At 37.6% G+C, this 14,563-nt stretch overlaps 2 protein-coding genes across 2 annotated transcripts in view; one reads left to right on the top strand and one right to left on the bottom strand.

Annotated features, from left to right (window-relative positions):
- Nucleotides 1-739: 739 nt before the first annotated feature.
- Nucleotides 740-10,378, bottom strand: rictor (rapamycin-insensitive companion of Tor). Its single transcript, XM_089252755.1, has one exon. It carries the CDS (start codon nt 10,330-10,332, stop codon nt 5,743-5,745), a length of 4,590 nt encoding a protein of 1,529 aa, XP_089108881.1. The 5' UTR covers nt 10,333-10,378; the 3' UTR covers nt 740-5,742.
- Nucleotides 10,379-11,189: 811 nt separating this feature from the next.
- LOC149067506 (uncharacterized) overlaps nt 11,190-14,563 on the top strand; it is a 51,091-nt gene continuing 47,717 nt past the window's right edge. Inside the window, exons 1-2 of the mRNA XM_089252786.1 lie at nt 11,190-11,344; nt 14,062-14,219. Coding sequence (XP_089108912.1) covers nt 14,111-14,219 — 109 coding nt within the window. The 5' untranslated portion in view covers nt 11,190-11,344; nt 14,062-14,110. The remainder of the gene's footprint in view (nt 11,345-14,061; nt 14,220-14,563) is intronic.

A 14,563-nucleotide genomic window follows, 5' to 3' on the forward strand; every position in this document is an offset into this window, starting at 1 on the left:
GTGCGTAATAACCTGTGCGCCACACAGGGTGCCACTATAGGAAGGTAAGGAAAAATAACAATCATAGAAAAATTTGGAAAAAAATATTTTGTCTGTAAAATTTAAACTATGAACATTTGAATGAAATAATTTGCAGAAGAAACTAATTTTTTATGCATAACATCAAGCTACTTCACCACACACCAACTCCGGTCATACCGCTATACTACAATTTATTGCCGTTAATGATTTGGGGCGGAAATAGTGGTTGTTTTAAGCTCGTTAGGGAATATTTCTTATTATATCCCCCCCCCTCGGTTTAAACCTGGGACCTGACTCCAATTTTCACTGTGGTAGACGAGCATCTTACCACCACACCACTCAGGCACATAACATCCAGCTCAGAACACAACCAGATCAAGAATGAATATGTGTCAGTTTATGAAGAAGTGGAGGAATACAAAGCCTGGGGGGGGGGGGTAAAAGTTAAGCAACTAAACTCTACTTGTTTCACCATATCACTTTTACAGTGTATACAAATCTGCGACATTTCTGGGTCATTTTACTGGTATGCCTTATACACTGAAGTGGTATCCCTAATGTGGCCTGTAATGCTGCAGTGCAGCTGACCATTATGTTGGCCCTCATACAGAAAAAAAAAGTTGGCCAACCCTGCTGTATTCTATATTACTGGAATGTTTTTTATTCATCTCCAACAGTAACTTTCCTTAATTTTTAATAAAAATCAAGTTCTTTTTTTTTTTTTCTTAAAATTAATACGAGTCACAAATAAGTAAAAGTTTGTATATTAGTGTGGTTTTCTGTGTTCCAATACATTCCATCATTGAGTAACATTCACAAATGTAAATAGTATTCCATAATACCTTATACTTCCTATATATATACACATGATATTTGCACATCCAAATTCCTTAAAAAAAGCCAGAGTATCAAAAAATAAAGTAGATTTAATTTTGGCTACTCTTAATTTTTAACTTATTTTCGTGGCACAAACAAAAGCGAGGTACAAAATTCTGACAAAGCAGTATCTTACACATTGAAAGGAAAAGTATGAAATTTAAAATGTTTTTATACACAAATTTTTTTGATAAAATCGTTTCTTTTAAAAAAGAATAAATCTTCCTTCAATAGACGATAAAATTCTTATAAACACACATTATATGCTTCCAATTATAATTTTCGTTTTCAGCATAATCAACAAGCTATTATAAAAACCGGTAAAAAGAAATGACTAGGTATTCAAATGGTGAAAGGAATTCACTGCACAAAATATGTTACAAATTAGCATTATATAATATGAAATCTATTGGAGCCAAATCTCAATGTCTCCACGACAAAAAATCTGTGGATGCTTGTTGTTTCTTAGCTCACGAGACTTGAATATCTTCATTATTCTAGAACGGTAGCTCTCAAAATATTGTCAACCACGAAGAGACATTTCTGTGCAAAAATTACAGTATACCCGGATAAAACAAGGTTATGATATTACTAACGAGAGTTCACAATTATTTTATTTATTTTAATGAATTTATATTTACGAAATTAAATTCATTGGCCCAACACAGATGGAAGAAATACATTTCAGCAAAGTTTCATTGTAATCTAATGAATGGAAGCTGTTTTTCTTCCGATATTTTCCAATGTGTATATTTTCTCTACAATCTTTATATACATGGGAGAGAAATAGGACATAGGGGAGGGTGAAGAATGTGATAAATCATGAAAAATAAATCTACTGCACTCCTGTTTCCAACATGGGCACAAGGAAACCAATTTTTCAGATTTATCACCAATATAGATCGTCCAAACTTGTTGCCAAAAGCCTTAGGTGAATAGACTGAAATTCTTCTAGAGATTGTCCTGTGACGTACATCATATTCTTCGGCATAATCTGCTTTGTGGGACTACAGAGAAACCTCCCATAATGGTCACCTTCGTACATCAACCTCTGGACAATGACCACATTTTCTTGGAAGCAGAACACATTCCATTGAATTAACATTAATGTCAACCTCTGAACAATGACTTCCGAATAACAGACACTTCAGAAATTAAGAGGAAAGAAAAATTATGCATATCACAAGAAAAAGTTCTTCACTGAACCCTGCAAACATAAAATAAAGTATAAGTTCTTCCATATTTTAGTGTTTCTCAAAATGTAGTATTGTCAAAATGTGGTTTGCAGAGCCTGGGGTTCTAAGCTAATGAGTGAGCTAAACATGTTTCAAAAGAGAACAAAGTAGAAATTAGGACTAAAATAAAGAGAATGTCTATATCCTAGCCCAGTGATGAGCAAACTTATTTAGAAATGGACCAAAAAAAGGGAAACATTTTCGTTGACCAATATAACTTATTATAAAACATTTCTATATCATTATTTTAAATCTATAGTTTGCAGAAAGCTGAATAGAACCTCTAAGCGGGCCGTATAGTTCGCCCATCATTGTCATAGTCCATGGAATCCTTAATTTCTGTGCTGTTTGACAAAGGGTGCTCAAATGAGCACAAATTTAAAATTCTGCTGTAAACAAGACAACAAAAATAGCTGATTGTATTAGAAGGTGATTGATTTTCAAAAATGCACATCTGTTGATATAAGGATTACATCATGCACAGTGCATGCATTATTTGTAATACTATTGTCCCGTTTTTTGCAAAAACAAGTTGCATTTTGTATCTAGAGTTTAACAAGTTGTTGTTTGAATGAAATAGGACAAGTATACAATGACAAATTAAAGATTTTTCATGTGGAATTCTTGCACCTGCCATGCTAAATAAATGTATGTAATGTGCTACAAAAACAGCTTATTTTAATTAGTACAGATTATTGTGATTTTAATAGAAATAAAAATTTTTTAATTTTTCCAGTGTTACTGAACCTCTTAACAATGATAAACTTCCAATAATGGTTACATTTTCTCAGTCCCTTTAGTGGACATTTGGAAATTGTGGAATGTGAATGGGATGCACATATATGTACTATTTTATTTTGCATGTTATTTTACTGTGCTTGTATGTATAACTATTTTTGAAATGTTTGGAAATTGTGGAATGTGTGTATGGGATGAGCATATGTATTATTTCATTTTGCATTTTAAAAATATTGAAAATATGTTTCCCGGTGATGGCTTTTTGGTTAGAAGTCCCATGAGATAATGACCGAGTCATCACACTGTTAGTTAGTTCCTTTAGTGGCCATTGTTGAGAGGTTTTACGGTACATAGAAAGCAAAAGCCAATGAGATACACTCATTGACTACTGTTTTTATTAACCTTGACAAAAAAATTCTCTCTCTCTCTCTCTCTCTCACACACACACACACACACACACACAAATTGTACTAAGATTTGCTACATAAATATAAGCGCTATATTTTAAGTTAGTAATTTAAAGAGGATTACCAAACTGATTCAAGATAAAAATGTAAAAAAAAAGAAAATTACTCTGGACTGAAGAGAGAAAAATTCTGAAAAAAAAGCTTTGATTTTCCCCGCATGCTGCTCAACCTTGTCATTTTCCGGCACACTGCAAAATGCACAGGAATAATTCAATTTTTATACAACTCAGTGTTTTGAACGAATCAAAAGTTTACCGGACATTAAACTGTTATTGTCATGATGATGCCACTGATCACTATGATAAGAAAACTACAGGTTTCAAATGTTTGACAACCACCATTCTAGAATATCAGATGCATGGGAAAAAAAGAGAAGGAGGCGATGTAAAGGAATAAGCAAATTACTCGTAACTTAGCAATACCAAACACCCGCTGTGGAAATAAATCCTGGAAAAGAAGAACAATTAGGAAATAATAAAATTCATCAAATAAATTACTATTTGTTATTTCATTGAAACAGTCATTGAGTATTAGTTTCATCTAAATCTACATATATAAAATTGATTTTCAGTGTGTGTGTGTTTTCTATACAAATCTACAATTTTAGACCAATCTTCAAATTTTGCAAACAGACTAAACAGAGCTCGAGTTGAACAATAGGCTATATTAAAAATTCGTCAGAGCAGTGTAAATACCCAAAATGAGCAAAAAAACCCTGCCAAGCAGCAGTAGTTCGTGGGACTCAACAATGACTTTTGGAATGTTTACTTTGATCACCGTGGTACCCAAACAACGTGTTTCGGAATAAGTTTATCCCTTTATAATGGTTTCTCACTTCTTAAATGAAAAAGAAATGGGCAGTGCTGAGTATTATAACTAGTGCTTTATAATGCTTCAAACAAAAAGATGGCTGAATTGTTCAAGCTTAAGAGTATCAGTGTCATTATTAATCATCCTATCAAGGAGTTATCTTCATAGATAGGATATATTAAAACTATGAAAAGTGCATCAGGACCAGAGTAATATTGTTATGTAGGTAATCTATATCAATATATATAAAATTGATTTTATGTATGTCAGGAAAATATGATAGGCATTATTTAGCAAAAATCTAGCAATGTCCCAGTTGGATTGGTATAAGAATCTGTTCCCTCTAGTGGTATTTGACTAATATATATATTTCCTTTGAAAATGGCATCAATGATGTTTCTGAAACATGCCAGGTTAGACTAAGATTGCAAATGCAGCCAATTTTTTAGCAACTTTCTGGACAGTTGATGTCTCAGTTGCCAGATATTTTTCTCTTTTTCCATTAACTTTAAATGTCTGTTTTTAGTGTCTATTCTAGGCATTTTTTACCTGCTATTATTTTCATTTTTTTCATATTTTAACCGTTTTCAGTGTCTAAACTTTCGGGTTCTAGTAATCACACACACCCAGACAGAATATTGGGTATCAATACCAATGGTTGAGTTGCCATGGCAAGAGAGATTTTCCATGCTCTGGGCTAATTAAAATGTGTTTGCCTTCCATTAGTTCATTTGTGTAAAATAACCTTTGCATCTAACAATAAATAATGACAGCTGGATAAAATGGTTAATAACCCCAACTATCAATAAGATCTTTAGAAGGAGGTCATTGACTAATACAAATACAAAGCCACAACAGGCAAAATGCCCAACGAGGTGGTTGCCAGATATTGTTCCTGGAATCGGTACCTTCGTTATTTCGTCAAAAACGTCCACTTTTTCCTAGTAGAGAAGTGTGGTGTCTTTGAATGACAATAGTGAAAACGATATTTTGATGTGCAGAGAAATCAGTGATTAAGGAAAACGCATATATATTAATTCTGAAACAGAAAGGTCTGTTTATCAAGAGTTTTCAATAATCCGATTTTACACTGGTCCCCAATTAATTTGGATTATTAGAAAGCTCTACTGTGACATTGTTTTTTTAAACATAAATGCTGTGATGTATATCAAGCTATAGTGTGATCTATGTCAAAGCTATAGATTATTATTTTATTATCATAATAAAATAATAATCCTATAATATTTAAACAACCACATTATCCCTAACAGTGTTAAAAATTATTTGTTCTTCAAAACCAGGATATATCTCTTACTGACTGAAAGTGATAAAAATTATCAACATCATTGAGGTAAACGGACAATACTAGTATGCTAATTGGCACAGAAGAAGCATGGGCTGTGGATCTAACTGTGCCTCCAATACTTCAGGAACCCTCTTCCCAGATAAGCTAATTAGATGTAAAGAGATTAGCACAACGGCGCCGGATGTTGACCTGGAGAGTGGGACTAATGCAGCCAACGGTATGCTTGCTTTCCCCCCCCCCCCTGCGTTTCACCTGACATCTTGGTGTAATTACCCGCACATTAGATATATTAAACATGTGCTGGGGGGATATTTGGTAAAGAAACAATACACTCCGCTTCCTGTTGCAATAACACAAAATTAAAATCGAGAAAAAGTTCTTGAAGAAAACGTCGTGCTGGAAGCCTTAATGCATATTTTGCCAAGTACAAGCATATTTCAGAATACAAACAAATGTCTTGAAACGCATTAGGAAATTTCTGTTTGAGATGAAGCAAGCCTTGCTCTGATGCTTTCATGGCAATTGTACCGGATAGATTCGTGACGCAGCGCATGACCTCTTTTCTGATGAGGGTCTTTTTTTCGTCGTCCTCTTTGATCTGGGGTGAAGACAGCTGGGTACTTTCGACAGGCAGTTTCCCAGCACTGTCATCTTCGGTGCACTCTTTCTCTTCCGCTCCTTCTACCTCATCTACCTCACAGATTGCTGTCCTTAACAGACCCGTTTTACCATGAGCGAAATGACTAGCTAAACAAGCGGTGACAGAGTGCAATTCAAGACCTAAATTGTTTTCACAGGGAACTGTGGGAACGTCAACATCAACATTAGATTCTGTAACATCATCAACAGAAAACAATAGACTGAAATCAGAGGGTAGACATATGCCAATATATCTCTTCTCGCTCGCACGATCATCTTTATCTGTTGGGTTTTCTGTATTATTATCCAGACCGAATGATAACGGCAATGGAATACTGCTTTGAGAGAACAAGCTGATATCATTATTGTATATGTACGATGGAAATGCTGGAACCGGGCCGAGGCTCTGTGCTTTTAAACTCAGCATATCCATGTCGAAAGAATAGGGGTTATGGTCTTGCATGCAAAATGACTGCACCCGGCGACGCTGGATATTTTTCAGAGTTGCATATCCTAGGCTGTCGTTACTAAAGGCAAACACTGATTGCTGATCGGGAGAAGAAGATGCGCTGAGATAGCTTAAGCCCCGGGGAAGGCGAGACACCAGCATGGAGCTATTGTATTCAGAGCCTCTTCTAAAAGAACTGTTACTATTTCTAACAGGTATACATGAAGATACAGCTGCCTCGGCAGAGTTCTCTGCCACAGCTGGTAAATTACTCTCGCCATTGTAAGATTCTGATGCAGATGTTCTAACTTGGTCAGAAGAATTACTGGCATTGCTTGTACTATGATCCTCGTCCTGGAAGGAAAACACATTGCTTGCCACTTCATATGCACTCACACTTCTACCTTTGAAAACTCTGTGGATTCTGGTATCATCAGCTCCTGTCGATTCCCCACTGGCAGATTCTGGCATCATTGCATCCTTCCAGTTTGGTTGGCAATCCGATGATGATCGTGGCCGCACATCTATTGTTTGATCAGCCTGTAAGAGGTCTCCGCTGGCTGCAGATGAAATGGAACTCGACAAAGATCTTTTTGAGACCTCAATATCTAAACTGTGTAGACTAGGACTACCTGATAAACTGTGCTGGGTAGGATTGGCGGCAAAAGAAAAACTAAAATGCATTCTTCCAGTAGGGCACTGGGTGTTGTGTTTACTGAGGGACCACTGTGTTAGCGGAAAAGAAATATCTTTGTAAAGCATATGCGAGTTTACGAGCCACTTCTCGGAATGACTCCTACGGACAGCTTCCCAACCGCATTCAGTTAGAACAGTAGAGCCTTCTGGGAAAGATCCGATGAGTCCAAGAACAAAGAAGCAGGTCCCTCGAATGGACAAAACGGGTGAATCTGCTGCAAGTTTCACCATGACGGGGACGATTCCTTCTTGAATCAACAGAGAAAGTCCTAACTGATGCGAGCCAATATGACCCAGAGCCCACAGAGAAGCTTTCAAATTTAACTGATGCAAATCTGACGATATATTCGGACAAGAAACTGTAGCTAAAAGCTCTGACAAACAATTTTCGTTTTTCAGGATTTCAATGCCATCATTGTGCTGAGCTAGCTGCCCATACAGGTGATGAGGTAAATAAACATCATACACAGTATGACGAGTGTCACTGCTTCTGCGTCCGTAATTGCCTTCTTCGTTTCTTCTGTGGCGGGTAAGAGCTTCGTTCAACAGATCCTCAACAATTTTAACGTATTTCAAGTTATAAGTCTTCCTCCAACTTTCCAATATCCCCTTTTCATCGTACAACAAATTGGCCTCTTTGAGGTAACGAAACCCACTTGGAACCGAAAGAAAGCGCAAAAGCAACAGCAACCCTTTATCGCCAAGCCAGAGCAGTTGGGGTCTCTGCGAAACAAGAGCCTCCAAGTTTTCTGGAATGTTACACGCTTCGTCTAGAATATCTACAGCGGCACTAGAAACCAAAGCGCTTGGATCATACAACTGTGCGACCAGGAATTCTATCGCCCACTTACGGAAATCCTGTAAGCCAGCTCTTAGTATAACACGTAGGTAATTGGTGGCATAGAGACGTGCAGATTCCGCAGTGCCAGTGAGAACTTTACGAAGGATAACACGGGAGAGACCTTCTTTGCTGTAATCAATATTTGAAACTACCAGTTTGACAAAAGTGTCAAGATTCGTGATGCTGACAAGATTTAACAAGCTCTGGAAAGTATTGTATTTGTCCAAGATCTTGCAGCCTTTACTGGATGATGATAGTTTCCCGATGAAAATAAAATAGTGCTGACTTAAAGTTGTCAAAATCTTAGCGGGACTGAATATGCAGTTCAATGGAACAGATTCTTTCGAGACTTCCCTCAAGCAGTCGTTGAAATCAGTCAGAAAATCTCCAAGAAATTCCTGCGATTTTGACTCTTCGAGCTCAAGCAAAAACTCCATCAGATGGTATCCAGTCAGAGCTACGATATCGGCCTGTTCGCCAGAGATTTCCATGCAAGAAAACTGTCTGCTACTTGGTTTGAAGAAATACAGGAGCTTCTGTATAAGCAAACGAGGATTCGCCTCTTCTGCTTTCTTTAGAACTTCTATTGGATTTTTCAAGATGCTATCGATAAGATTCCAATCCCAGCAATCATATTCTTTGGAAAAAACGAGCGTGTCTTTCATGACGTGATTCACCATATCGGTCATATCCTTCTTAATGCATTGATATAGTTTGATTTTACTGACAGTGGCTCCAAAAAAGCCTTTCCTCTTGGAAGGGCTACAGACATGAAGTATATGATCCAATGCCAAACTGTTAGGAATCGGACCACGTTTCTTCAACTCGTGTATGCGATATAAGCACGTCACAGCTGCACTAGCTTGCCTCTGCTCGTGGAGAGATCTGAAGGACGAAGCAGCAGATATCAACGACGGCAAACAATTGCAATGATGACAGCAATCGAACGGAAGGAGCTGCCCACACAAATACAATAATTCACCGAGGAGAACAGTCGACCTAACAGCTAGGAGTATAGTTCCCGATATCACAACTTCCGTCAGAGCTTCGAGTACACCAGCTTGTAAGAACAGTAACAACAGCAAGGAAAAATAGTTTTCAGTCAGGTTCAGTCTATCCCTCGATGTGTAAGGCAAAACAGAATTCGCTTCTCCAACAACATACCCATCATAAAGATTCCAAGATGCTTTAGGGATCGAGGGATTGGCCGACGCGAGAGCTACTGAGAAGTCATCTGTCCATTCGGGCTGCGGGAAGCTGAACAATTCAAACAATATATCTGTGATATTCCTACGTATATCTGGATAAGGTAGATACAGCATTTCAATGAGTGAGGGCAGTTCTTGGTGACCCGACCTACAAAAATACGTCAATCCGGGCCATGAGCGCAACACGGCAACTATAGCTTTCTTGGTAGCCGCCAACTTCGCATCATGATCTTCGACCAAAGGATTATCTATTATCTCGCACGGATAATGGAAATGACAATCGGTAAACGGAGCCAACAAATGTTCGATCCCTATTTCCTTTCTCATAAGGCTTCTAGTACGTGGATCATTATACAGGTTGAAGACCACACCGAGCACAGACTCGGTAATCTTTGGTTGTTGACAGTCTATGACACTTTTGGTGAGGACACTAACGCCGTTGGCGGCAAGGCACGCTTCGGGGTTGAGCAGAGTCAACTGCGCCAAGGTAGCCAGGCAAGCCCTGAAGAACTCCCGCTCTTGACTACCTTCGTTGAGGACGGCGATCAAGCAGTTCGTGAACGCGCCGGGGAACTGCGAAGGATCGACGCACAGGAACTTCCTGATGAGGCGCAGGGCATGGAGTCTCTCGAGGCGATTCTCCAATAGCAGATCCAGGGATCGCGCGGTCAAGTACTGCAGTTTCATCTGACAGAAGGCTCTGGTCGCCTGGACGTTGTTCAGCAGGTAGCGACATGCCCTCAGTCCAGCTGCCCTCACCTCGCACGCTTCGTGGAACAACGAGACGCGGATGCAACAGAATATGTCGTTGTAGGAGTACCTGAAGCTTATGTTGTTTGAGGCGTCCTTCTGGCACAACTTGACGAGCCCGTTCAAATAACTCAGCTTCCTACTCTTGTGGACGTCGGCTTTGACGACGTGAAACAGGATCTCTTGCAACAGCTCCGAGGGGTCTCTGTTCAAGTCGATGAAGAACGTCTCTTCCTCGCTCTCCCGTCTTTTACGAAACGAACGGCGATCTTTCCGGTTCATAACAACGATGGTCATCTAAAGAATGTGCTCCTAAAATTTTGTTTATCATTTTCGCACCACCATCACCACCCATATCACCGACACCGGAAATGATGATATCCTAAACCGGAAGTTTCGTAATCGAAAAGTTAAGAATAGCCTGACCATATTTTCAAGAGAAGAGCAAAAAATACTTGATATCGCCAAAAAAGATACTAAACGAACGCAAAGTTGCCAATTGTTGCTTAAGTTGCAGATAAATTGACAATGTTGGTAAATCAAACACAACCCACGTAACCGTACGTCCCGTAAGTATTACAACATTTTTGAATTTTCACGTAATTTTGGTCATTGCAACTATTTTTGCAAAAATTTCTTTTTTTTCACATAATTTCAATGAAGCCAACTTGACGAGCTCGTTCAAATTCATCAATAAGTCGTGAGCTTTAATGAAATCAAGAATTGAAATTACCTTCTCACTACATGAATTACGTTGTGATAATTCGACAGAAAGCAATAATATTAACATATTTGTCATGTTTTTAAGAATTTTATTCCATAGCATTCATTTCAATCCTCCGCAATTCATCGCGGTGCTTCATTTCTCGCCACTCGTGATTTTGGAGTTCGTCTTTGGCATTACTTTTGGCGATAGTTAGCGTGTTTCATGTTTTCTTAATGACCCGTATTTTTCTTATAAAAGTATGGTCAGTAAATTAAAAAAAAAAACGATTTCAAAATTTATATCTGATTATATCATCGAGGATTATATCCACACAAAAATTATCACAAATTCCGATATAAGTATATCAATATTATCAGTATTATCAATTTTATCTGATATTTTTTAATTTTCCATCTTGGGTGGAGTGACCATGAACGTAAAATTCATCCTAATCAATAGTCGTGTTCCTAAAATCCATGGAGCACTTTTTTTTATTTTTTTCATTATCTGCTGTTTACTAATTTTCTTAATTTTTATTTTGCAGATAAACTCAAATGTATAAAATTAATAAATTCGCAACGAATCAAGCCATGTTTGAGACCGGTGAGTGAATTAATAAATTCTCATTCATTGCATGTTGTGTATTTTATTTTGTTTGAAGTGGCGCCATGGCCGGCCGGCGAATTACAACACAGTCGTTCTCACTTCAATTGTGTTGATTTCTTTTACTGTTGATGGATATCGATCTCTTCGAATGGATCACTTTTTTTGATGATCCCAATGACATTAATTAAATACGTTGAATAAATCATTCACTATTTAGTTATGTAGCACATGATTGTACTTATTGAGGATTAGGTTTAAAAAAAAAAAAAAACCCCAGTTATGAAACATTTATAAATCAATCAGTAGCTGCAATGGGTATCCAATATCGTTGAGCGGGACCCCTTTTTTTGAACGTACTTATAGTTTAAAATGGTTTAAAAAAATGAATTTCATTCCTTGTCTTCAGGGCTAACCCCCCCCCCTTTCCCGCGCATGTGGAAGGATTCACATATTTTATCATTATTATTGCTGTTGATTGAACACAAGGATTCAGTTCAATTATCTCGAGGCATGGTAGATAGATAGATATAAGGGTCAGGGAGCTGGGTCATCCCAGTGTCAATTGTCAAGAAGCCAACTTATCTATTATGTAAGTACCGGGTGATCAAAAAATAACTTTTCGGAACGAGCCCTCTAGAATGAAATTCAGGATATGTTTCAGAGTGTGTGCTTCAGAATGAGAAGAGAAACGAAAACATATCTTTCATGGTTACATCCGTGAAGCGTCAAAAAATTCAAATGCAGACACATTTTTATGTATTGTTAAGTAATCGCCGTTGTGGAAAATCAAGAATGGCATTGGAACGGTATCTGTAGTACCATAAGTGCTGGTGCAGGACGCAGAGAAAGAAAGAAGGGAACAGCTGAGAGTAGTCCGTGGATTTTTTTTCTTTGGCGAGGAAAAGCGTTCAAAAGCAGAGTGAAACAAAGCCATTCTTTTGGATCATAGGCGGAGATAAGACTTGGAAGTCTGGGGAGGCAAGGTTAGGAACAGCTTTGGTATAAGGGACAGGTTGGACTTTTTTTTCCAATGCCAAATATGTCCAATGGTCCGAGAAAAAATCGCCAGACACTATGTGCGCCAGAAAAAAAATCACCAGCATAGAAAACAGCAAAAAACAAATGGTATAAACAAAAATAAGCTCTGTATTGTTTAAAAAATAAAACTGTGGATAATAACAAATCGATCAGGGTTTAAATAAAACCTGGGCATTGTTTAAATAATAAATCGATCTGGGTTTAAATAAAACCCGGCCATTGTTTAAAATAAAGCCCGGACCGTTGTTTAAATAATAAATTGATCAGGGTTTAAATAAAACCCGGGCATTGTTTAAATAATAAATCGATCTGGGTTTAAATAAAGCCCAGACCGTTGTTTAAATAATAAATCGATCTGGGTTTAAATAAAGCCCAGACCGTTGTTTAAATAATAAATCGATCTGGGTTTAAATAAAGCCCAGACCGTTGTTTAAATAATAAATCGATCTGGGTTCAAAAACCCGGCCATTGTTTAAAATAAAGCCCGGACCGTTGTTTAAATAATAAATTGGTCAAGGTTTAAATAAAGCCCAGACTGTTATTTAAATAATAAATCGATCTGGGTTCAAATAAAACCCGGAAATCGTAATAGCCCAAACAAACAAGCATAATAAAAGAGATCACTTTCTAGACCAGTGGTTCTCAACCTTTGGAAGCCCGCGGCCTGGTTGATTTCTTTTGTGTGTGTGTGGGGAGGGGGGCCCTGTCATACACACAACTAATAGAGAATAAATGGGGAAAATGAGATCTTGTACCATTCACGGCCCGGTTTGACTGATGTCGGCCGTGATCTGGTGGTGGAGAAACACTGTTCTAGACTAAACACGAGAAAAAATATAACAGTATAGATATAAATAAGCTCTTGAGGTCTGAATTATAAATAATTCTCTGGGTTAAAAATAAATGCTGTGGTGATTTTTCTGGGTTAAACATCATAAGGTATTCAGATTAAAAATGAAACTTTTTAGATTAGATAGACCAGATCGATTTTTCCAGCATTTGACTGTTCTTACTGAAAATGGCACTAAATTCCATTTGCAGACACATCAAACAATGTGCTCACCATGTTTCAAATTTTAAAAAAAATTGCTGATAGGTGGTGCCACACTGCTCAATAAATGATACTGATTTCCCCCCGCAGTACTTTGTATTCGCAAGTCCGCAAAGAACTCCTTGGTTTACCATGATATTTTCGACCCACTACTGTGAACAACCTGTAACAGCTTTCTGCATATTTTAAGGCAGCTGTTCATAAACTCTGCAGCTCTTTCACCTGTTGCTCCTGAGAATTGTCCAGGGCTTGCCAAATTTCAGGCACAAGTTACAAATAAATACAAATACAAGACTGCCATGGCGACTAGAAAAATCAACATTGATGCCTCAAATTTTCTATATGATGACTAAATTGAAGTGTGAACAATGCAAAACTATTTGAAATCTGTGTAACCATTTCCACCAACATGGGGGGGAAAGGAGCTGTCATTTGCACCAGTAAAGTGCCCTCCACAATCCTCTGAGTTTGGGAGATTAACCTCATGTTTCTCCTGGGATATAACTTAAATGTTGAATCTCTACTCAGTAGAATGTTTTATATGTTGCAGTTTTCTTCATTTTCAATAATTTTGTTTGGTTTTGATTGGACATTTATTAATTTTAGTGTTTTTCTTTATCCTTAGATGAGTTCCAGTGATTTTTTTTCAAAGTTTATTTGAATAGAAACACGCAATGGCTCCTGATCTTGAGAGTAACGATGGAGATATCAGAAAAGATATCGAAATGAAACTTCGTGAAGCTGAGAGCTCGTCATGCAGTCTTATTAAACTGCCTATTTCTGGTAATTTATTTCTATTTCTGCATAAAATGAATTTTTTTTTTTTGTATATAAATATATAAACTGTAGCGATCCACATTTTTTTAAGCCAATATTCAAGAACAAACTCTTCATGTTAGGGGCTTGAACAATCTTGGGTCACGGTGGCAACTAGAAAATTAGTATTGCCACTTAAAATTTTTTATATGTGCAAGTTTTAAATTGGAAACTGAGAACGTCACAAACTTTTCTGCTTTCATGATAGTGTGTCTATCCAGGTCCATATAAAGGGATGTCTCATAAGGCGCTGTAGAGTCAGTATCAGCTGACGGTACATGTGGCGTCATTCCCCTGCAGAACATGCTAAC

The sequence above is a fragment of the Pholcus phalangioides genome, unplaced genomic scaffold (assembly GCF_987345545.1).
Source record: "Pholcus phalangioides strain wild (caught in Gottingen) unplaced genomic scaffold, Ppha-v1.0 ptg000030l_1, whole genome shotgun sequence".
Taxonomy (NCBI): domain Eukaryota; kingdom Metazoa; phylum Arthropoda; class Arachnida; order Araneae; family Pholcidae; genus Pholcus; species Pholcus phalangioides.

Excerpts from the sequence above, each read along its gene's own strand:
- rictor (XM_089252755.1), bottom strand. The coding sequence starts at position 10,332 with ATGACCATCGTTGTTATGAACCGGAAAGATCGCCGTTCGTTTCGTAAA.